Here is a 22,125-nt window from a genome sequence, read left to right as displayed (position 1 = left end):
CAGCTCATGCCGTCCATCAGGTGTTCAGGGAAGGCCCCCTCCAGGCCTAGTGCTGCCCGTATGGCCGAGGTCCTCTGGGAGAGCGGATGTTTGTGGCTTGTTCTTGGAAGTGCTTCTCACGTAGATGCCCTTTTCCTGTGTGTGCATCTGCGTCCTGCACTGCCAGTGGCTGCCCTTTGAGAACCGGGTCACTCCTTTATTAAGTTGTCTGTCTCATGTGTCTGTTGGACGCCCCCTTTATGACGGGCACTGTCTGAGCCCTGGGGGTAAACCGGGCGTGACGACACCCCAGGTGTCTGTTCTCAAGGTTGCCCATCCTGGTGCGTTCCTCTCTCAACCTGAGCGGAGGCGATCAAGGCTGTGGGTCCTGGTGCGTTCCTCTGTCAGCCTGAGAGGAGGTGATGTGTACTTGGTTCCTCCTTCCCTCCTGGTTACCAACAGAGAAGAGCTGATCCCCTCCCTGTTTTCAGTTCAAAAGCAGCAGAACAGTAAAGACATCAACGGGGAATATAAGCTTCACCACCGTCCCGTTCTCGCAGAAATGCCTTTAACTGTGTGCCTAGAGTCGCCCCTGCCCCTCTGCGCCATTTTCCCAACGACCATTTCTCAAGGCTCCGTGACTCTCTGGGAGTCGCTCTGGCAGCTATCGCACCAGCCCCAGCAAGCCTCGTGGTCTGCAGTGTTTTGTTTCTATGGGAGCATCTCTTCTGGGTAATTTCTTTGTAGGAGTCAAAAAGAACAAGTGTCCTGATGACTTTGGTAGTGAGGTTCAAGCCGCGCCGCCTCTGGTTACTGAGTTTTGTGCCAGACAGGACCCAGGGGACTTGTGGGCTGTGGCCTTGCCCTCAGGGAGGGACCAGGCTGCTGCAGTGCAAGCCTGTGAGTGAGTCCCCGACGGCCCTGGAAGGGAGGAGGCCTGGCAGGGAGTTGCAGTATGGGCTCGGGCCTGGAAGCACAGGCGATGAAACCGGGGCAGGCAGGAAAGGGAGATGCCAAGCAGAGAATGGACTGTGCCCAGGGAATGGAGGCCTGGCCTGGGCAGCACACGCTCGTGAGAGCTGAGGCTGGGCGCTGTGGGCAGTGTTTGTGCTGGACTCAGTTGGCATCAGGGAGCCCTGGGGGCAAATGGCCCAGGATGGCACAGCTGGGGCACTGCTTTAGGAGGTCGAGCCTCAGACCTCCCACGAGGCGTGTCCCTGGGCAGCTGGTGCCGGTGGGGATTGAAGATGGAGACCACAGGCCCCACCCTGGCCCGGGTTCTTGGCCGCCGGCTGCTCGGTGCTTTATTTATTTTTAGCACCACCTCCTGTAGAAAGGAGATTTTGAAGATGAAAGGAGATGTGGTTATGAAAAGCATATTCTGAGTGGTAGATCACTTTACAGTGTTATTCTCAGCGAAACAGAGAGATGGCTGCATCCAGCCATTTGTGGTAAATGTCCCAAGCTGTCCCTCTGTGCCAGCAGCCCACTTGTCCCCCAGCTTGTCTCGGCATCAGGAAATTTCTTCCAAGTCTCTGTCCCGGATGCAGTTAAGGTGGATCACAATGCCTGTGTCCACATGTGTGTGGATATGTATATATTTATTATTTATTTATTATTTATTTTTTTTTGAGACGGAGTCTCGCTGTGTTCCCCAGGCTGGAATGCAGTGGCACGATCTCGGCTCACTTCAGCCTCCGCCTCCCGGGTTCAAATGATTCTCCTGCCTTAGCCTCCCAAGCAGCTGGGATTACAGGCATGCACCACCACGCCCGGCTAATTTGTGTATTTTTAGTAGAGACAGGGCTTCACTGTATTGGCCAGGCTGGTCTCGATTTCCTGACCTCAGGTGATCCACCTGCCTCAGCCTCCCAAAGTGGTGGGATTATAGGCGCTAGCCACTGCACCTGGCCGTGTGTGGATATTTAAAAACACAGTCCTAAAAAACTGTTGGGACAGAGAAGAATCCGAATGAAAATGAGAAAACCTCCGATCCAACAGTGGCAAACACGACGATAGGAAAGGTGTGTGCTGGCCCTGGTGCTCCTCGGAGGATGTGGGAGGGTCAGGCACTCGTCTGGAGGAAGGTTGTGAGCCGAGCACCCATGGAAAGAGGGAGGAAAAGTGGGAAGAAGGGCATGCTGGAGACTGGAGCTGGGGTGGGTGCGGAGAGAGGGCTACTGTGCTGCGGTCCACAGTGAGAAAGAAGCCGCCAGACGGAGCCACGATTCAGTGGAAAGTAAAGCTGCAGGTGGCCTGGCTTGCTGGGAAATGTCTGTAGCCTTTGGGGTAGTCATGTGGGACACAGCGGAGCCAGGACTGGAGTGGCTGGTGGGCTAGTGCTGAGGCCTGTGGGGCAGCCTGTTGTGTTGAGGGGACCATCTGGTGGGGTGCTTGTACCCTGTGGGAACTTTCCTGAGGGTGGATCTCTGGTCCCTGGCAGGGCCGACCCTGAGAGCTCTGGGTTCCTCGGGGTCTTCCTGGTGTCCCGAGGCTTTGGGGCGACCCTGCCCTGGCCCCGTTCTGACCGTACCGCCTGCCCCGGCCAGTGCTGCCCACAGTGCTGCTGGACGAGATCGAGGCGGCCGAGCTGGAGGGCAACGACGACAGGATCGAGGGCGTGCTGTGCGGGGCCGTGAAGCAGCTGAAGGTCACCCGCGCCAAGCCCGACAGCACCCTCTACCTGAGCCTCATGTACCTGGCCAAGATCAAGCCCAACATCTTCGCCACCGAGGGCGTCATTGAGGTTCGAGCCGGGCCCCTGGCGGGAGGCGAGCAGCGCTGGGGCCCTCGGCTCCCCTCCTCACCTCCCCCTTAAGTGTCCCTCCCGGCCCACCCCAGCTTTGCCTCTGGGGCCAGCGAGGCTCCCACGTGACATGCGCCCTCCCTGGCAGGCTCTGTGTAGCCTCCTGCGGCGGGACGCCTCCATCAACTTCAAGGCCAAGGGGAACAGCCTGGTGTCCGTGCTGGCCTGTAACCTCCTCATGGCCGCCTACGAGGAGGACGAGAACTGGCCCGAGATCTTTGTCAAGGTGAGTGGTCTCTCCTGGGACGGTGAAGATGGCAGAGTGCTACGGGGTGGGGCAGGGGCGAGAGAAAAGCAGAAGTGTGTTCTCTCCAGAGGGCTGTGTCTGACAGCCCTGGTGGTGATGGCACGGTCCCTGCTGCACCCAGAAGCTGGAGAGGGCCACCTGGGCACCCAGTCCCCGGGCAGCAGGCAGGCGTTCCCCAACCTGGCTGCTGCCCGGCTGGGCTCGGGGCTGAGGGTGTGGCTGCCACACAGGTGTACATCGAGGACTCCCTGGGGGAGCGGATCTGGGTGGACAGCCCTCACTGTAAGACGTTTGTGGACAACATCCAGACGGCCTTCAACACTAGAATGCCCCCCAGGAGCGTGCTGCTGCAGGGGGAGGCGGGCCGCGTTGCGGGCGACCTGGGTGCGGGTGAGACACACGGCCAGCCAGAGAGGGCGGGTGTCCAGTCCCAGGGCAGGGGAGGGGTGGGAGGACGGGCGGGTGGGAGGCGCTGCATGGAGCCCTCTCCTTGGTTTGCAGGGAGCAGCCCACACCCCTCCCTCACGGAGGAGGAAGACAGCCAGACGGAGTTGCTGATCGCGGAGGAGAAGCTGAGCCCCGAGCAGGAGGGCCAGCTCATGCCCAGGTAGCTGCGTGCCCGCCCGGTCCCAGTTGGGGGCGGCGGGGGCGGGCGCCTCGGGGCCACCTTCCTCCCTCCTCGCTCCCTCCTCTGGCCTAGGTACGAAGAGCTCGCGGAGAGTGTGGAGGAGTATGTCCTGGACATGCTGCGGGACCAGCTGAACCGGCGCCAGCCCATCGACAACGTCTCCAGGAACCTCCTGCGGCTCCTCACCTCCACCTGCGGCTACAAGGAGGTGCGGCTGCTGGCGGTGCAGAAGCTGGAGATGTGGCTGCAGAACCCCAAGGTGCGGGGGCGCCCCAGGGGGGTGGGCAGGGCAGGGGCGCCCGGGCGGGGTAGGGGGTGGGGGCAGGCTCTGTGTGGCCCCACGGCGTGGCCTTCCTGCCGGGGTGGCCATGAGCCCACTGCTCCCTCCTCGGCCCCGCAGCTGACCCGGCCCGCCCAGGACCTGCTGATGTCCGTCTGCATGAACTGCAACACGCACGGTTCCGAAGACATGGACGTCATCTCACACCTGATCAAGATCCGCCTCAAGCCCAAGGTCCTCCTCAACCACTTCATGCTGTGCATCAGGTGCGTGGCGAGCTGGGGCAGAGCGGGGGTGCGGGTGGAGCGGGGGTGTGGGCGGAGCGGGGGTGCGGGCGGAGTGGGGACAGGGCCTGTACCCTCACCTCCCCTGGCTCCCACACCCAGGGAGCTGCTGAGCGCGCACAAGGACAACCTGGGCACCACCATCAAGCTGGTGATCTTCAATGAGCTCTCCAGCGCCCGGAACCCGAACAACATGCAGGTCCTCTATACCGCACTGCAGCACAGCTCGGAGCTGGCGCCCAAGGTAGGCCCAGGGTCCCTGGCCTTGCCCTCCACGCCAGCATATGGGGCTCTGGGCTGGAGGGGCACGTGGCATCTGGGGAAGCCGGTGGATTGTCAGTGCTTCGTGGGAGAATGCTCCTCGGTCTTGGGAAGGAGCTTTTGAAACTCACGTGGGCATGAGGTTGAGCCGTTTCTAGAGTGGGTGCAGCCACAGCGCCCAGCGTCTTTCTCAGAAACTGACACTCTGTCCATTTAGGAGGGAGCCACATTGAGTCTTAAAAGCCACCCAGGTTTCTGAGCTAAGACCCAGACCTGCTGCTTTCTATTTTTATTTTTCAAGCTCATTCCTGCCTTTGAATAGTAAGATTGTTTTTAAAATTTTTTGTAGAGACCGGGTCTTATTATGTGGCCCAGGCTGGCCTCAAACTCCTGGGCTCAAGCGATTCTTCTGCCTCAGCCTCCCAAAGTGCTGGGATGACGGGCATGAGGCCCTGTGCCTGGCCCAGACCCGCCTCCTGTGCATTGGGTCCCTCGGTTAAGCAGGGGTCCCTGTAGCCCTGGCTGTAGGACCCTTGGATTTCCGTGTCTCCTTTGAAGCGGGCTGGGGAGATGCTCCCATCGCCACCAGCACGTTAGGCCTCCCGGTGGGCTCTGTGGCGTGTGAAACACGAGGGAGGCACAGCCGCTCTCAGCTCTGCGTTCAGTCTTCGCGGCTCCGCATTTTGAGACAGGAGTGAATCCTTTCAGATCCTTTCAGATCTTGGGTGGTGGCCTTTGGTTTCTGTTCAGCCCGTGGTGCACGGGTGGGCTGAGATGGCACACGCGCTTCTATGGCTCTGCCACCTGGTGTCCCACACCCCCAGCGTCCGTTAATTAATCCTTCTCCTCATTTCACGAGGACCGACTCCCCACCTGCTGGTTCTCAGAGAGGGGAATCAGATGTGGTCCCTGCTCGCCAAGGGCTGGCAGCCAGTAGAGCAAGGAGCCCGCCACCCCGCGCCCGCGCTGTCTGAGACCCACTGCAGTGCCCTCGGGCGCCATACCTGTTGGTGCTGCGGGAAGGGGCCCGTGACAGGGACAGCACTGTCGGGCAGCCTCCCACGCGGCCTCTCTCTGCCCCAGTTCCTGGCCATGGTGTTCCAGGACCTGCTGACCAACAAGGACGACTACCTGCGGGCCTCGCGGGCCCTGCTGCGGGAGATCATCAAGCAGACCAAGCACGAGATCCACTTCCAGGCCTTCTGCCTGGGGCTCATGCAGGAGCGCAAGGAGCCGCAGTACCTGGAGATGGAGTTCAAGGTGCCAGCCCCCACCGCTGGGGCGCCTTTCCCTCACTGCGGGTTCCACGCGCCGCCGTCCCCCTCGTCCTGGGTCCCATGCACATTCCACCCCTTCGGATGCTCTGGCTGAGCGTGGGTACAGGGATGAGTGAGGCTGTTTGCGGTGACGCGTCCCAGAGGATAGCATAGGCTCTGTCCTGTGTGAGGACCTATGAGGGGCTGACCAAGCACAGGGGAACTGGCAGCCCCTGGGCTGGATGGGATGGATTGCTGCCGGGAGCAAGGGGAGCACAGGAGCAGGGAGGCAGGGTGGGGCTGCGGGCTGCCTGGCTGGGTTGGAGACTGTTCGAGGGCTGCGGAGGGAGCTGGCGCTGGAAGGCACAGTGAGGGTGGATCGCAGAGATGCCAGGTCCCTGCAGCCAACTCGCAGCCAGCCTGCCGGGATGGCCTGTTTTGCGGACGGGGCTTTGTGGATCTCTGTTGACTGAACCTCCCTCCTGTGGCCAGACTAGGACCTTGTGGGCCACCGGCCCTGGTGCCCCTCCTGTCAGGCCCCTCTCCCAACTGGTCCTGGGCTCTCTCTCTGGATCCCTGCTTGTGTGTGTGTATGTGTGCGCATGTGCAAGTGTGTGGGTGCTGCGCCCACGTGTTTGTGGAGTGAGGCTCCCGGGTGTCCCTTCTGGATACGGACCCCGTGCCGCGCCCACGTGGGCGTGGAGTGGGGCTCCCGGGTGTCCCTTCTGGATACGGACCCCGTGCCGCGCCCACGTGGGTGTGGAGTGGGGCTCCCGGGTGTCCCTTCTGGATACAGACCCCGTGCTGCACCTGCAGGAGCGCTTCGTGGTGCACATCACCGACGTCCTGGCCGTGTCCATGATGCTGGGCATCACAGCGCAGGTGAAGGAGGCCGGCATCGCCTGGGACAAAGGAGAAAAGAGGAGTAAGGATGTGGGGGTGGCCTGGCCCTCCTTGGTGGGGGTCTCGGGTCCAGGCTGGTGGCTGGCGGCTCTCCGAGGCTGCACTGTCCCCTGAGCGCCCGGCAGGAGCGGTCCCACAGCACGGCCACTCGGGGACATGGAGCCTGGAAGCTGCCGTCCCCGTTCCTGTCCATCCGGGTCTCACCCCAGCTGCAGACTCAGACCCTGTTCCCATGAGCGTCCTTTGTGTGCTCCAGTTCTGGCCCAGCATGGGGGCATTGCAGGCATGGTGGCCCCAGCCGCGGGCGGGAGTGGGGAGGGGAGGTGGTGTTTGGGGCAGTCCGGGTGTTTGATCATGGGTTCACAGGAAGGCTGGGCCGCAGAAGCCCTCTAAGCCATTGACCGAAGCGAGTCACTGGCAACAGGAGGATTCCAGTCACCCACGCACGCGTCAGGGTCACTCCATGCCTCCCAGGGTGTTATTCCAGCTGGGAATCGTCCAGAAGCTGGGGGTGCCCCGAGTTACCCCCTCCCAAGTGCCAGCATTGAGTTGGACCCCCAGGGGTGCCTTAGCCCCTCATAGCCCACGGCTCGGATGGGCCACTAAGCTGCGTGTCTGTTTCAGACCTGGAAGTGCTCCGCTCATTCCAGAACCAGATTGCCGCCATCCAGCGGGATGCCGTCTGGTGGCTCCACACTGTGGTCCCCTCCATCAGCAAGCTCGCCCCTAAGGACTACGTGCACTGGTGCGGCTGGGGCCCTGCACAGCCCCTGTCCCACACCCCACTGAGCCGGGACAAGCCGGGGCCCCGCACAACCCCTGCCCCAAACCCCACTGAGCCGGGACAAGCCAGGCCCCCACACGGGAGTCTGTCCCCTCTCTGCGGACAGCAGCAGCCGTTAGGCTCCAGGCAGTTCACCCTGTGCATTGGAGCCTCCCGTGGAGCCTCTGCCTTGGTTGGGGTGGGGCTGCCAGGCTGGGGCTGCATTTCTCTGCAGCGATTTTGTGAAGGGCGCTCGGCCACTGTCCAGCCCGGCAGCCCCGTTCCGCTGCTGTCCAGCCTGGCAGCCCCGTGAGTGGTCCCTGGGTTCTTTGGTGGTGCTGTGAGGAGGTGCTGAGCTTGGGCACCAGGCAGCCCGGCCTCTGAGCGCTGGGGCCCCTGGGAGCGGGGTCCCTTCCCTGGAACTAATGGGGCTGGTCCCTGAGCACCCACATCATGACTGAGGGCTCTTCTCTGCCTGCCCAGCCTGCACAAGGTGCTGTTCACAGAGCAGCCGGAGACCTACTACAAGTGGGACAACTGGCCACCCGAGAGCGACCGCAAGTGAGTGCGCTGCCGCCTGGGACTCCTGTGTGCCGGGCCGGGCGGGGCTGCGGGGTGCCGGGCCGGCTGCGGCAGGAAGGGCCAGTGGGAGTTGGGCGGCTGTTCCCATGGTCACAGCACCGTCCTGCTCCTCCTCCACAATCCCGGGCGCCACCCTTCTCCCACTCCCACGCTGGCGTCCCAGCGCCACTGTAGGGATTCAGCTGCTGCCTGCGTCCACGTGACTCCAAGCCCCAGCCGCAGCCTCCCCCGGACCCCCGCCTTCCAGTTGCTTCCAGGGCGTCCACGGGCACGCCGCCCTTCACCAGTCTCAGATGCACCGTCTGCCCCTGCTTCTGTCCAGACAGCCGCACACTGTCCTTCCCCAGCCGGCTGGCCTCACAGCTCTGTCCCCCTTCAAGCCCCGTGGGTGACCCCGTGGGTTCTTGGTCTACACTCCCCTCCAGCCCCGCCTGGGGCTCCTGCCGGTTCACCCTGCCCCCACCTCGTGCCCTGGGCGCTCTGCTCACCTTCACTGCGGCCTTCCGGTCAGGCTTTGGAGGTGTAGGGGTTATCTCTGCCTCCTGGCCCCCAGCTCCTTGAGGGCAAGAACCATCTAGAGGCCTCTGGGGTGGCAGAGCCTCTGTGTGGTGGTTGTAGGAACCAGTGACTCTGTGTGTAGCCCCAAAGGCCTTGGGGTGGGGGTAGCCTCCCCTTCTCCCCCTGTCCAGGCGAGACTTAGAGCCAGGGCTCCTGTCCTGCAAAGGGAGGCTCAGGTTGGAGGGGATAGGCTCGTGGGAAGCAGCAGCAGCCCTCTGCCGCCAGCCCGTGGGCTCTGAGGGAGAGGCTGGCCTGTCCTCGGCCCCTCAGGTCTGGCAGGTGTGGGCAGCCCACACTGAGTCACGCCTCCCCCGCCCCGCAGCTTCTTCCTGCGTCTGTGCTCCGAGGTGCCCATCCTGGAGGACACGCTGATGCGCATCCTGGTCATCGGGCTGTCCCGGGAGCTCCCGCTCGGGCCCGCGGACGCCATGGAGCTTGCCGACCACCTGGTGAAGCGGGCTGCTGCTGTGCAGGCGGATGGTATGGCTTCTGCAGGGGATGGCACCTGTGCTGGGTCTGCTCCCCTCGTCCCTGCAGAAACCCCGGCTCTGGAACGCACCTCTGGGGTGCTCCACAAAGCTGCGCTTCAGCTGGGTCCTGGGTCCCCGGGAGGCTCGGGGACCTGCCTTCTCCACATCTGCCCATTGGGAATTCAGAAGCGTGCGTGTATTTGGCAATGGTGCAGTCACTGCCCCGTTCTTTGGAATTTGCACATTTTTTGGAATTGGCACATTCTCGGTGTGATTTGGCCACGGCCAGATTTGCTGTCTGTCACCTCCTTTAGGCGATAGGTAGAATGATTATAAATCCAGCTCGCGCCTCGTCCGTGGCTCTGCCCTGAGGGCTTGCGGGTCCCCACCCTGCCGGCCACGCCCCCGTCCTCACCTCCCTACCCTCTCTTGGCAGCCCTGCCTGCTCTCTAGACCCAGCCCAGGTGTCCCCGAGAGCAAAGTGCCCTGTTTCCCAGTGAGAAACCAAGCTTCCCCCAGCTCTCCTGCTCAGGCCTGTGCCCCACCCTGCGGCATCCCCCACCCCACCCCGACGCGGCCCGAGCAGGGCCGGTTCCCTCGCTGCCTGTGCCTGATGGTCTGTGAGCAGCCCCAGAACCCATGTGTGGCTCTTGGTCTTAGATGTGGAGGTGCTGAAGGTGGGGAGGACCCAGCTGATCGACGCCGTTCTGAACCTGTGCACCTACCATCACCCTGAAAACATCCAGCTCCCACCGGGGTAAGCCCACGCCCTGCTCCCCACTCCCGCCCGGGTAAGCCCGCGCCCCGCTCCCCACTCCCGCCCGGGTAAGCCCACGCCCTGCTCCCCACTCCCACCCGGGTAAGCCCGTGCCCCGCTCCCCACTCCCACCCGGGTAAGCCCGTGCCCCACTCCCCACGGGCCTGCTCATGGCCTGTTCCCAGAGACCAGTGGGGCCACTACGGGCCTTGACTGGCTCGGCCCGAGTCCAACCGTTACCTGGGTTCGAGTGGGCTGTTTCCCCGTTGTCTTCCCCCGTGTCTCCAGCTCAGTCATACCTTTTTCTCCTGTGTTTAACGTGTATGCGTTATTTTTTACACAACAATGAGTTTATGCTCTACATTTCATGGCTTTATCGAGAGAGAATTCATGTACGTGTTATCTAAAGTGTGCAATTCCATGTTTTCAGAATGTTCACAGGTTGTACAACCTTCATTATAATTTAATTGTAGAACCTTCTTTGGTTCCCCCAAGAGAACCCCATTCCCACCGGCTGTCACTCCTCATTCCTCCCAGCACAGACCACGCAGCTGCTCACCTGCTGTCACCTCTGTAGAGTGGCCCTTTTGGGTGTTTTCTGTAAATGGCATCCTACAGTGCATGATCTTGTGACCAGCCTCCTTCCCCGGGCATGCTCTTTCCGGGGTCGCCTGTGCTGGAGCATGAGGCAGTATCAAAGTCCTCCTCGTGGCTGAGGGCACCCCACTGTGTGGACAGAGATCATGTCTGCTGCTTCCGCTCCCCTGCTGACGGACGGTGCTGCTGTGAGCGTGTGTGGACAAATCTGTGTGGCCGTGTCTTCGGTTCTCTTGAGCAGGTGGCTAGGAGTGGGGTTGCTGGGCCACGTGTTTAACTGAGGCTCTGTCAGACCCTCCCCGTCGGCTGCCCCACCTTGAGTTCCCACTCGCGTCCCCGCCAGCGCTGCGTGAGGGTTCCCGGTCTCCATCCTCACCTGCACTCATGGCCCATGTTTCTCAGCAGAGACATCCTGCTGGGGTGAGACGATATCTCACGTTTGTTTCGGTTTGCATTTTCCGTTTTTTGTGGGGAACGGAGTCTTGCTCTGTCTGTCACCTAGGCTGGAGTGCGGTGGCACAATCAACGGTTCACTGCAGCCTCAACCTCCCTGGCTCAAGCGGTCCTCCCGCCTTGGCCTCCTGTGTAGCTGGGACTATAGGCACGTGCCACCATGCCCAGCTAATTTTAGTGTTTGCAGAGATGGGGCCTCACTTTATTGCCCAGGCTGTTTTCAAACCTCTGGGCTCAAGAAGTCCTCCTGCCTTGACCTCCTAAAGTGTTGGGGTTACAGGTGTGATGAGCCACACTCCGCCTGGCCAGAAGTTTTGAATTTTGAGCAAATCCAATTTTATCTATTTTTCTTTGGTTTCTGTGCTTTTGTGTCATGTCTAAGAAACTATCGCCTAGTCCAGGGTCGTGGAGATTTAATTCTGTGTTTTCTGTCAAGGGTTTTATAGTCCCAGCTCTTACTTTCAGGTCTTTGAGCCACTGTGACATAGTTTTTATGGTGTGAGGCAGGGGTCCGGCTTCATTCCTCTGTGTGTGGCCGTCCAGCTGTCCGGGCACCGCTGTGGAAAGCCTGTCTTTCCCTGGTGAGGTTCTCTTGGCTTCGTGTTGGAAGTCGCACCCATGTGGGTTGTTCCTGGACCTCACTTCCGTCCTGTGGACCCACGTGGGCAGCACAGAGCTCGCCTTTGGGGAGGCCCGATCATCTTCGTGCTGCTGCTGCTGCTGTGTGTGCTTTGACGTTGTACCTAGGACGCTGGGGCTGCCCCACGCTCCCGAAGCCCTCCTCCCATTTTCTCCCAGGAATGTTATAGTTTGGTGATCAGTCTCCGGAGTCTGTCATCCACTTGGTGTGTGGTGTTTGGTGGGGCCCCGCTTCATTCTGTTGGTTGGTTCTGGTTGTCGCAGCACTGTTGTTGAGAGGGCCGTTCCTGCGCCTTGGGCCGCCTTGGCGCCCTGTCGGCCTGTTGTGCCTAAGTTTGAGGGTTGACCTCTGGACTCTTGTTGCATGTAGGTGAGAGGGTTGACCTCTCGACAGCTCCATTCTGTCCGTCTGCACGTCCGTTCTGTCCGTCTATGTGTCCATCCTCTATAAGGGCTGAGTTTTACAATTGGGAAGTGCGTTTTCCAACTTTGTTCTTTCCCAGGATTGTTTTGGCTGTTTTAGGTCCTTTCATTTCCACGTGAATTTCAGGGTGAGCGTGTCAGTTTCTGCAAAACAGATGACTGGGATTTCGAGGGAGACAGTGTGGAATCCATGGATCAGTCTGGGGAGTGCCACCATGTCAGTGAGGCCACGCCCTGCGATCCGTGCACGTGGGAGGATTTCCCTTTATCCAGAGCTGACACCCTTTCAGGGGTTCCCGTTTATCCGGAGCTGACACCCTTTCAGTGGTGTCCGTTTATCCGGAGCCGACACCCTTTCAGGGGTTCCCGTTTATCCAGAGGCGACACCCTTTCAGGGGTTCCCGTTTATCCGGAGCTGACACCCTTTCAGTGGTGTCCGTTTATCCGGAGCCGACACCCTTTCAGGGGTTCCCGTTTATCCGGAGCCGACACCCTTTCAGGGGTGTCCCTTTATGCAGAGGTGACACCCTTTCAGGGGCATCCCTTTATGCAGAGCTGACACCCTTTCAGTAGCGTTTTGGAGTTTTGGTCGGACGCACTTCGGAATCCCGCACTGCACTTGAGCCTCGCGTGCTCTGTGATGCTGTGGTCGAGGTTCTCCTGCGTCTCTCCTTCGGCAGCTGCTGCCCGCTCTGCTTTCTGGTGTGGTCTTTCCCACTCGGCAGCCTCCGCATGTGGCTCCAGGCAGTGCCTCGATTCACATCTGTCTCATAGCCAGGATCCGTTTCCTCACCTGAGGGGCCCGTGCTTTGATTTAATTGTATCGTTACAATAATTCCATCTCGGTGGCTCCTGGGGTGGTGTCTGTTATCTCAGGTAGAGTACAAAAATCATTGACACTTAATGAACGTTTATTATGTATCCACCACCGCTCCCATTTTGTAGATGGGAAACAGAGACTTAGAAAGGTAAGGACAGAGCCAGAGTCGGGCCTGGACAGGGAGCCCAGAGCCAGGCTGACGCACATGCTTGGACAGGTGTCACTGGAGGGCAGTCCCGGGAGGAGCTGGGAGCCAGCACCGTCCCTGCCCCAGCTTTGCCACCTGGCCCGGCCGATCCTTGGCGCTGAGCTTGGTGCGCTGGGCCTGAGTCGGGGCGCCCCTGCCTTCCAGGTACCAGCCTCCGAACCTCGCCATCTCTACCCTCTACTGGAAGGCCTGGCCCCTCCTGCTGGTCGTCGCCGCATTCAACCCAGAGAACATCGGTGAGCCTCTGCTGGCCGTCCCATGCGCACACGTGGCCCTGCGGGTCCTTATTCCTTTGGAGCAGTTTGTCTGTTGGGACTTGGGATGAGCCCAGCTGGGGATGAGAGGAGGAGCTGGGAGAAGCGGGGGTCACACGCCTGGTGCCCAGGGGAGCCTGGCCAGCCCCACACCCTCCGATTCCCTAGGCCTGGCCGCGTGGGAGGAATACCCGACCCTGAAGATGCTCATGGAGATGGTGATGACCAAGTGAGTGCGCACGTCCCCTCAGCGGGCCCGGGGCGGGGAGCAGGGCCTGAAGTGAGTGTGCACGTCCCCTCGGCCGGCCCGGGGTGGGGAGCAGGGCCTGAAGTGAGTGTGCACGTCCCCTCAGCGGGCCCAGGGCGGGGAGCAGGGCCTGAAGTGAGTGCGCACGTCCCCTCAGCGGGCCCGGGGCGGGGAGCAGGGCCTGAAGTGAGTGCGCGCGTCCCCTCGGCGGGCCCGGGGCGGGGAGCAGGGCCTGAAGTGAGTGTGCACGTCCCCTCGGCCGGCCCGGGGTGGGGAGCAGGGCCTGAAGTGAGTGTGCACGTCCCCTCGGCCGGCCCGGGGTGGGGAGCAGGGCCTGAAGTGAGTGTGCACGTCCCCTTGGCGGGCCCGGGATGGGGAGCAGGGCCTGAAGTGAGTGTGCACGTCCCCTCGGCCGGCCCGGGATGGGGAGCAGGGCCTGGTCTTGTTCCGCTGGGGCTGTGTTCCCTGCTGTCTCCTGGGTCGTGCTGCATCAGCATCTTAGCATCTCCTGTTGACTCATGGACCTGAGCTTCTGGATCTAAGCCTGCTGCACTTTGTTCTCTTTCCCTTGCCGGGAGAGGGGGTGTGGATTGAGGCGGCATCACGGAGGCCAGCAGGGAGGTCCGCAGGCACCCCCAGCTCTCCTGGGCAACGCTTATGCTGCCGACAGGAGTGGGGACCGGGCGGGCTGGGGGTGGTGTGACGCTGGAGGACGTGGCAAGAGAATCCGGCCAGAGATGGGTTAGACAGGATAGAGCCAGGCCCAGTGGGCCAGGTGGGCTTTAACACTGGCCAGTGGGCCAGGTGTGACCCTGCGTGGGATCAGCAGTGGGTGAGCCTCAAGGACAGTTCAGTGCAGGTGGGACGAGAGTCGGCACAGCCTGCCTAGGAGACGCCCAGGGCTCACCACCAGCTGTGCCTGGCAGCATTGGTGCCCACACAGGGCGAGGGCCGATGAGCTCTGGGGCCAGCATCCTATCTCACCAGTGAGGGCACCACACCAAGGGCAGTGGCCAAGGTGAAGGGGCGCCCGAGGCTGTGGTATCATAGGGACGGGGAGTGTGTGTGGCCCTGGTATTGTGGGGACCAGGTGTGTGTGTGTGGCGTTGGGATCGGGTACGTGTGGGGCTGTTGCACTGTGAGGACTGGGCATGTGTCTGCCCATGGTTTTGTGGGAACTGGGTGTGTGTCTGCCTGTGCGTTGTGGGGAGTGGGTGCGTGTGTGTCCTGAGGTGGGAGGCATAGCTGCTTCCCCCCACCTCTGAAGGAGCAGACTGACTTTGGGGCCCTGGGGACAGAGCTCAGATTAGAGCAGCCATGGGGAGCTGGGTTTTGGAACACGCCAAAGCCACGTGTGCCTCTGTAGGCAAGAGAGTCCCTGCCCTGCAGGTCTGTCCCTGGATGGGGCGGGCGGAGCCTGCATGGCTGTCAAACTAGGCTGTGCTCCCAGCGTAGGTGGCGTGGAAGGGGAGGTGGCCTGGGAGGAGGCCAGGTTCTGACACCGCTGGCCTTGGCTCTGGTGAGGGCAGGCGTGCAGCCTGCGGAGGACGAGGCAGTGGCTGGACCGCGCCTCTGGGCAGCGCTGCGGCTTCTCTTCTCGGCTCTGACAGCCCCATAGATGCTACCGGGCGCCCTGTGCTCCTGACTGCTGTGCAGCAGAGGCAGCAGCAGCAGCCATAGGGGTTTTACCCTCCTTGACCCTGAGCGTGGCCCACTGGGAGTGAGCCCTTCATGGGGGGCAGGGTGACAAGCTCCCCCGTCTGGCCCTAGCAACTACTCCTACCCGCCGTGCACCCTGACGGATGAGGAGACCCGGACGGAGATGCTGAACCGTGAGCTGCAGACCGCCCAGCGGGAGAAGCAGGAGATCCTGGCCTTCGAGGGGCACCTGGCGGCCGCGTCCACCAAGCAGACCATCACTGAGAGCAGCAGCCTCCTCCTGTCGCAGCTCACCAGCCTGGACCCCCAGTACGCAGCCCGCACAGCCCCGCCCCGCGCCTGCCGTCGGGACCTGTGGGTGGTTGGTGTGGGTGGGACAGAGGCTGAAGGAGCAGGCGGAGCCGACCGCACTGCGGCAGACCCTGAAAGGCCCGTGGAGCCCCGTCCCCACGTCCCTGGCTTACTGCTGTGGGGCCAGGCCTTGGGGACATCCCAGGTCAGGACGGGTTGCCCGTCTCGGGCTGTCGGCCGCCCCTCGAAGCAGGGATGGGAGGAGGAGGGGTTCTGGGGGTGACCCGCTCAGGGCGTGCTGACGCACCGTGTCCCCTGTGACCCTCAGGGGGCCCCCCCGGAGGCCTCCCCCTCACATCCTGGATCAAGTGAAAAGCCTCAACCAGTCCCTCCGCCTCGGGCACCTCTTGTGCCGCAGCCGAAACCCTGACTTCCTCCTGCACATCATCCAGCGGCAGGTGAGTGCCGAGGCTCCAGGAGGTAGAGATGGTGGTCTTGGGAGGCCTGGAACCTTCTGGAGGCCTTGGTGGCCAGAAGAGGGCAGGACACACCTGGATGCGGGGCCCATGAGCTGGCTGCTGCGTGTCGCCCTTTCCGGCTCCGCGGTCACCCGGGGGGCTGGCGGCAGGTGTTGGGCCTGGAAGGTGCTGAGCGGCCGCCACTGTCGCCTGCCCAGGCGTCCTCGCAGTCCATGCCCTGGCTGGCGGACCTGGTACAGTCCAGCGAGGGCTCCCTGGACGTGCTGCCCGTGCAGTGTCTGTGCGAGTTCCTGCTGCACGATGCTGTGGACGATGCTGCTTCCGGGGAGGAGGAGGACGAGGGCGAGAGCAAGGAGCAGAAGGCCAAGAAGCGGCAGGTCAGGGCCGCCCACCCCTCAGCCCCCCGCCTCTCACCCCGCACCCGTCAGGGCAACCCATGCCTGAGCCCACCAGCCGCGCACCCCACGTCCTACCCGCCTGGCCTGTCACCTGCACCCCTGAGAGCCCCTTCCTCCCTGCAGAGGCAGCAGAAGCAGCGGCAGCTGCTGGGCCGCCTGCAGGACCTGCTACTGGGCCCGAAGGCTGATGAGCAGACCACGTGTGAGGTGCTGGACTACTTCCTGCGGCGCCTCGGCTCCTCCCAGGTGGCCTCCCGCGTGCTGGCCATGAAGGTGAGGTGGGCGGGTCTTTCTGCGCACGCTCTTCATGTTTAAAATGAGTAGGCTGGGGACCGGGCACGGTGGCTCACGCCTGTCATCCCAGCACTTTGGGAGGCCAAGGCAGGCAGATTACCTGAGGTCAGGAGTTGGAGACCAGCCTGGCCAACATGGTGAAACCCCGTCTCTATTAAAAATAGAAAAAATTAGCTGGGCGTGGTGGAGGGGGCCTGTAATCCCAGGTACTCTGGAGGCTGAGGCAGGAGACTCGCTTGTACCTGGGAGGCGGAGGTTGAGGTGAGCCAAGATTGTGCCATTGTACTCCAGCCTGGGCAACAAGGGTGAAACTCCATCTCAAAAAAAATAAATAAATAAATGAAAAATAAAGAAGTAAAATGAGTAGGCCTGGCGCAGTGGCTTGCTCTTGTCATCCCAGCACTTTGGGAGGCCGAGGTGGGAGCATCACTTGAGTCCAGGAGTTTGAGACCAGCCTGGGCCACACAGGAAGATCCCCTCTCTACAAAAACTGAAAAAATTAGCCAGGTGTGGTGGTGTGTGCCTCTGTTCCCAGCTACTTGGGAAGCTGAGGCAGGAGGATCACTTGAGCCCAGGAGTTTGAGACCAGCCTGGGCAACATAATGATACCCATCTCTACAAAAAATAAAAGATGAGAAAAATGAGCTGGGTATGGCAGCATGCACCTGTGGTCCCAGCCACTTGGGAGGCTGAGATGGGAGAATCACTTGAGGCTGCAGTGAGCTGTGATCACACCACTGCACTCCAGCCTAGGCAACAGAATGAGACCCTGTCTTAAAAAGGAAAAGTAAAAATCAAATGAGTGTTCAGTTCACCCCAACTGTATTTTAAGTTCCTTCCCTGCGTAGGAAGGACGCGCTAGTGAAACGTGAAGGTGGACCCTGCCACCTGCCCGGTGTTCCTTTCTTGCTGGTGACGGGAGGGTCCAGAGTGGCTTCAGGAACTTGAACAGAAGCATTTAACAGAAAGAGCTCAGTCTCGTTTTTCCCTTATATCTGCGGCCTCTCCCGTGGGAAGCAAGCGCCACATTCTCCTCGGGGCTCTGAGGGCACCATGCCAGGGCGAGACCCTGCCTGCGCTGCCGAAAGCTGGCCCAGCTCATGCGTGTCTGCCACAGGGTTTGTCGCTGGTGCTTTCGGAGGGCAGCCTGCGGGACGGGGAGGAGAAGGAGCCCCCCATGGAGGAGGATGCGGGGGACACAGATGTGCTGCAGGGCTATCAGTGGCTGCTGCGGGACCTGCCCCGCCTGCCTCTGTTCGACAGCGTCAGGAGCACCACAGCCCTGGCCCTGCAGCAGGTGAGGGCGCTGACCGGGGCCGCGGCAGGGAAGGATGAGAGGGCCACAGCCCTGCCCTGTTGCCGCTCAGACCACCCTCCCCTCCAGGCAATCCACATGGAGACTGATCCCCAGACCATCAGCGCCTACCTGATCTACTTGTCCCAGCACACGCCTGTGGAGGAGCAGGCCCAGCACAGCGACCTGGCCCTGGTGAGGCAGCAGGGTCAGCCAGCAGTGTGGCCCTGGGGAGGGGATGGGGCCAGCCAGCAGTGTGGAGCTGGGGAGGGGACGGGGCCAGCCGGCAGTGTGGCCCTGGGGAGGGGACGGGGCCAGCCAGCAGTGTGGCCCTGGGGAGGGGACGGGGTCAGCACAGAGACCCTGCCCTGGGGAGGGTAAGGGGCCAGGGGTGCAGTGCCCTGGGCGGGCGGCTTCTTGGGTGGCAGGGAGGCATTGAGGGTGGGAGGGCCATCACGGCTGCTGTGCTGGGGCCTCTATGATCCCGTGGCCACCTGTGTCCGTTCCTTAGTCACCACTCACTCCCTGGAGCCTTTCTCCCCAGACCCTGAGGATGCGAAGCCACGGGGATGAGGGTGCCTTGTTCACAGCAGGGTGGAACAAGCCCTCTCCCCGACGCCAGGAGGGTTTGGGCTGTGGGCCCAGGTCGCTGGGCACCTGCCCGCTGTCCTCAGCATCTCGGGCTCACATGTGTGGCGCTCACTCCCATCTTCTCTCCTGGGTGCTGTCCTTCTGTGCTGGGCTTCTTCTCACTTTGCACCACGGTTCTCTTGTCCACAACGTGCGCTGTGACCTAGTGAAAGTTGGTGGCCCGAGTCCTCAGGGAATGAGCGATAGGTGAACAGATGGTGGCCGCCGGGCAGAGGGCAGCAGCGTCCGCTTTCAGGGCCTGGTCATTGTCCCTGGCTGTGAGAGTCGTGTCCTCCCTCCCCTCTGGAGAGTCTGACCCAGCTCTGGTCGCCTCCCCTGGCGGCCTGCGGCTGAGTGAGGGTCTGCGGTGCCGCAGGCCCTGCTTATTAAGATCCCAGTGACAGCGTGCCTGCGACGAGGCCGCCCCAGCTGGCTGGAGAGCAGAGCTGTCTCGGAGCCTCTGACGCCCCCCTGTCCACACACCAGGACGTGGCCCGGCTGGTCGTGGAGCGCTCCACCATCATGTCCCACCTCTTCTCGAAGCTCTCCCCGAGTGCTGCGTCGGACGCCGTGCTGAGCGCTCTGCTGTCCATCTTCTCACACTACGTGAGGCGCATGCGGCAGAGCAAGGAGGGCGAGGAGGTCTACAGCTGGGTGAGGGCGCACGGCACGCTCGGTGCCGGCTGGGTACCCTCGGCGCTGGCTCAGGGTCCCTGAACCTTACGGCCCGACTCCACCTCCTTTCCCACAGTCGGAGTCTCAGGACCAGGTCTTCCTACGCTGGAGCAGTGGGGAGACAGCCACCATGCACATCCTCGTGGTCCATGCCATGGTGATCCTGCTGACGCTGGGCCCGCCGCGAGGTGAGCCGCCACAGGCCCCGGGAGGGGCAGCTTCGTGCCAGGCGGGCCACGGCCCTGACCACACCCAGCGGCTTCCGCGTCCTTGCCTTGCTTCTGGGCGGGAAGCCCCCCAGCCCTTCCACCCTGTGTCCTGGCTTCTCTCCTAAAGAGGAGGCTGCAGTCCCTCCCGCGTGTCTCTGAGCACTTGGTGGACGTGTGGGAGATCCCCACGTGGTGGGACCTCCCAGCCTGTAGAGCCCTGAGCTGGAGGGCCTGGTACAGCCTGGGGTCAGAGTCCTCACTGCCCCAGCCTAACCGTGCAGGCCTGCGGTGCCTGGGAGGCGGCAAACTCGGGATTTCACCGTGTGGAGGTGCGACATGAGGCTGCCAGGCAAGTGGGTCCTCTCCCCGGGGCCCAGGCGAGTGACCCTGAGGACGCTCTGGCCAGCGCAGTGTCTGGAACCCGGCGCCTACCCAGCTGTGCCCTCTGCGGCCGCAGCCTTCCCCTTTACTCCTGGCTGACACCAGGAACTGCTCCCGCGTTCACCCCGTTGTGTCTGTCAGTGGGGGAAGGGGGCGGAACCCTCATGCTGGGGTTCGGGTGGACGTGGGTGGGTGGTGACCCCTGTTGGGAGGCAGATGCAGTCACAGGCGTTGCCCCTGGGAAGGGCAGCCAGGGAAGCTGGCCCTGTGTGGGCCTGGGCCTGTGGGGTTTCCCAGTGGCTTTGTGGAACCAGAGAGCTGGATGGGACCTGGTTCAGCCAAGCAAAGCCCCGAGGGCAGGGGCTGGACAGGGACACGCACACGTCCCCTTGGCCACAACAAAATGGCAGTGATGCTGCTTGCCTTCCTGCGGCATCTGTGAGGATCAAATGCGTGCACCTATGCAAAGCGTCCGCACATAGCAAGTGCTCACCTAGCATGGGAGCCCTGTGCTCCTCCCAAGTCTCAGTTTCCCCCTCGGGAGAGGAGGTGCCTCTAGCCTTGGCACCAGCGGTGCTTGGGGCTGGGCTCCGGCGGGTCTGAAGGCGGCTCACCCGTTGTCCTTCCTGAAGCTGACGACAGCGAGTTCCAGGCGCTGCTGGACATCTGGTTTCCGGAGGAGAAGCCATTGCCCACCGCCTTCCTGGTAGACACGTCGGAGGAGGCGCTGCTGCTTCCTGACTGGCTGAAGCTGCGCATGATCCGTTCTGAGGTGCTCCGCCTGGTGGACGCCGGTACGGCCCAGGCTGGGCTCGGGTGGGGGCTGCTGACTCAGGGGTCCCGGGCCCCTTGCCTGCTCCTTGTGGGCCTGGGCAGCCTCCGGCTGTGGCAGAGGAGAAGACTGGCCGGGTAGCCTCAGGGGATCCTGCAGACCATATGTCCTGGCCACAGCAGGCTGTGCTGGACCCTGGGAGGAGACCTAGGGCAGCCTGTGCTGGCCCCATCCGAGAGGGTCTTACTGTCAGGCTCAGGGGTCTAGAGTGAGAAACAGGTCCTGGATGGAAAAAAGAGAAACCCTCTCCTGGGGTTGGAGAGGAGGAGGGGAAGTGGTGGGGCCTCTGGGTGGGTCCCTGAAGGATTTGGGGGTTGGAGCTGCAGCTGGGGACCCCAGCAAGGACTGAGCAAGGGGCCTGGGCCCACGTAGGTCAGTAGGGCTGGTGCCTGCTCACAGTGAGGAGACATGGGGGGCAGCTTGGTGAGTGAGTGGGGCTGGCTCTGGAAACCCATGACTGCCAAGGGGTCTAGGCTGTTGTGTGCCCCCGGAAGCCACCGATGGCTTCGGGGCAAGAGCGCCCTGAGCACTGAGAGGAGATAGTCACAGCAGCCTGCGTGCAGCTTGGGAAGTGTACTGCGCCGTGCCACCAGAGGCCCTCTGGAGCGCCCACCCACCCCTGGGGATGGGGCCCACACAGCTGCCATCCAGGGTGCAAGGTGGTCCCGACACGCTGCCCCCTTGTGCGGCCCTAGGTCTCAGGTGGGGCTGCCAAGTGTGCACTGCCCCAGGTCTTGGGTGGGGTCACCGAGCCCACGTGGCCCAGGGTCTCAGGTGGATGGGGTCACTGCGCACAGGCAGCCCCAGGTCTCGGGTGGGGTCCCGAGTGCGCATTGCCCGGGTTTCGGGTGGCGTTACGGAGCGCGTGCACCCTCAGCCCTGCAGGACCTGGAGCCGCAGCAGCTGCTGCTGTTTGTGCAGTCGTTTGGCATCCCCGTGTCCAGCATGAGCAAACTCCTCCAGTTCCTGGACCAGGCAGTGGCCCACGACCCCCAGACTCTGGAGCAGAACATCATGGACAAGAGTAAGATGCCAGGGACCTGCGGAGTGGGTTCACACACGCTGACCGAGCCCCAGCCCGGCCAGGCTTTTGGGGCCTGGGTGCGAGCGGGTGGGTGATCCGAGGTCGGGTGGGTGTGGGTGGCACTCGAGGGCAGGCTTAGAGCTGTGGGTTGGTGAGGCTGGCACAGTCAGGAGGGACCCGAGGCCTGGGCCTGCCCCAACCCTGGGGCCAGGCACCCCCTAGGGCCGTGTTTTGAGCTTGGAGGGAGCTGTTGGGGCCTCAGTGCTGACTGAGCTCACCCAGCTTCTGAAGTCCTTGGGAAGTGCTGGTGACCGTGGGGGCATCTCCAACTCTGGTTTCTGTGGAGAGGGAAGGACCTGCTCCCTGGCCCCTGGCCGCGCCCAGGTGTGACCCTGCTACGGTTTGCAGATTACATGGCCCACCTGGTGGAGGTCCAGCATGAGCGAGGCGCCTCCGGAGGCCAGACTTTCCACTCCTTGCTCACAGCCTCCCTGCCGCCCCGCCGAGGTACTGGGGAGGGGTGGGGCCAGCACAGAGACCCAGC

At 62.5% G+C, this 22,125-nt stretch overlaps 1 protein-coding gene across 2 annotated transcripts in view; it reads left to right on the top strand.

Annotated features, from left to right (window-relative positions):
* The window catches only part of INTS1 (integrator complex subunit 1), a 34,227-nt gene that overhangs the window by 1,566 nt on the left and 10,536 nt on the right, over positions 1 to 22,125 (top strand). Inside the window, exons 4-29 of one of the 2 annotated variants that reach the window (XM_055115655.1) lie at positions 2,529 to 2,725; positions 2,874 to 3,011; positions 3,263 to 3,422; positions 3,534 to 3,639; positions 3,733 to 3,919; positions 4,061 to 4,206; positions 4,327 to 4,468; positions 5,569 to 5,745; positions 6,558 to 6,666; positions 7,269 to 7,389; positions 7,891 to 7,968; positions 8,870 to 9,027; positions 9,678 to 9,774; positions 13,059 to 13,150; positions 13,337 to 13,397; positions 15,186 to 15,383; positions 15,694 to 15,823; positions 16,042 to 16,221; positions 16,366 to 16,515; positions 17,654 to 17,833; positions 17,921 to 18,025; positions 18,947 to 19,114; positions 19,212 to 19,323; positions 20,358 to 20,519; positions 21,435 to 21,581; positions 21,990 to 22,088. In XM_055115655.1, coding sequence (XP_054971630.1) covers positions 2,529 to 2,725; positions 2,874 to 3,011; positions 3,263 to 3,422; positions 3,534 to 3,639; positions 3,733 to 3,919; positions 4,061 to 4,206; positions 4,327 to 4,468; positions 5,569 to 5,745; positions 6,558 to 6,666; positions 7,269 to 7,389; positions 7,891 to 7,968; positions 8,870 to 9,027; positions 9,678 to 9,774; positions 13,059 to 13,150; positions 13,337 to 13,397; positions 15,186 to 15,383; positions 15,694 to 15,823; positions 16,042 to 16,221; positions 16,366 to 16,515; positions 17,654 to 17,833; positions 17,921 to 18,025; positions 18,947 to 19,114; positions 19,212 to 19,323; positions 20,358 to 20,519; positions 21,435 to 21,581; positions 21,990 to 22,088 — 3,600 coding nt within the window. The remainder of the gene's footprint in view (positions 1 to 2,528; positions 2,726 to 2,873; positions 3,012 to 3,262; positions 3,423 to 3,533; positions 3,640 to 3,732; positions 3,920 to 4,060; positions 4,207 to 4,326; positions 4,469 to 5,568; positions 5,746 to 6,557; positions 6,667 to 7,268; positions 7,390 to 7,890; positions 7,969 to 8,869; positions 9,028 to 9,677; positions 9,775 to 13,058; positions 13,151 to 13,336; positions 13,398 to 15,185; positions 15,384 to 15,693; positions 15,824 to 16,041; positions 16,222 to 16,365; positions 16,516 to 17,653; positions 17,834 to 17,920; positions 18,026 to 18,946; positions 19,115 to 19,211; positions 19,324 to 20,357; positions 20,520 to 21,434; positions 21,582 to 21,989; positions 22,089 to 22,125) is intronic. The other variant, XM_055115656.1, reaches the window with a different exon arrangement.

Source organism: Pan paniscus, chromosome 6 (genome assembly GCF_029289425.2).
Source record: "Pan paniscus chromosome 6, NHGRI_mPanPan1-v2.0_pri, whole genome shotgun sequence".
In the NCBI taxonomy this organism is placed as follows: domain Eukaryota; kingdom Metazoa; phylum Chordata; class Mammalia; order Primates; family Hominidae; genus Pan; species Pan paniscus.
The sequence above is the reverse complement of the archived record's forward strand: the minus strand, read 5'-3'. Positions and strand labels throughout refer to the sequence as shown.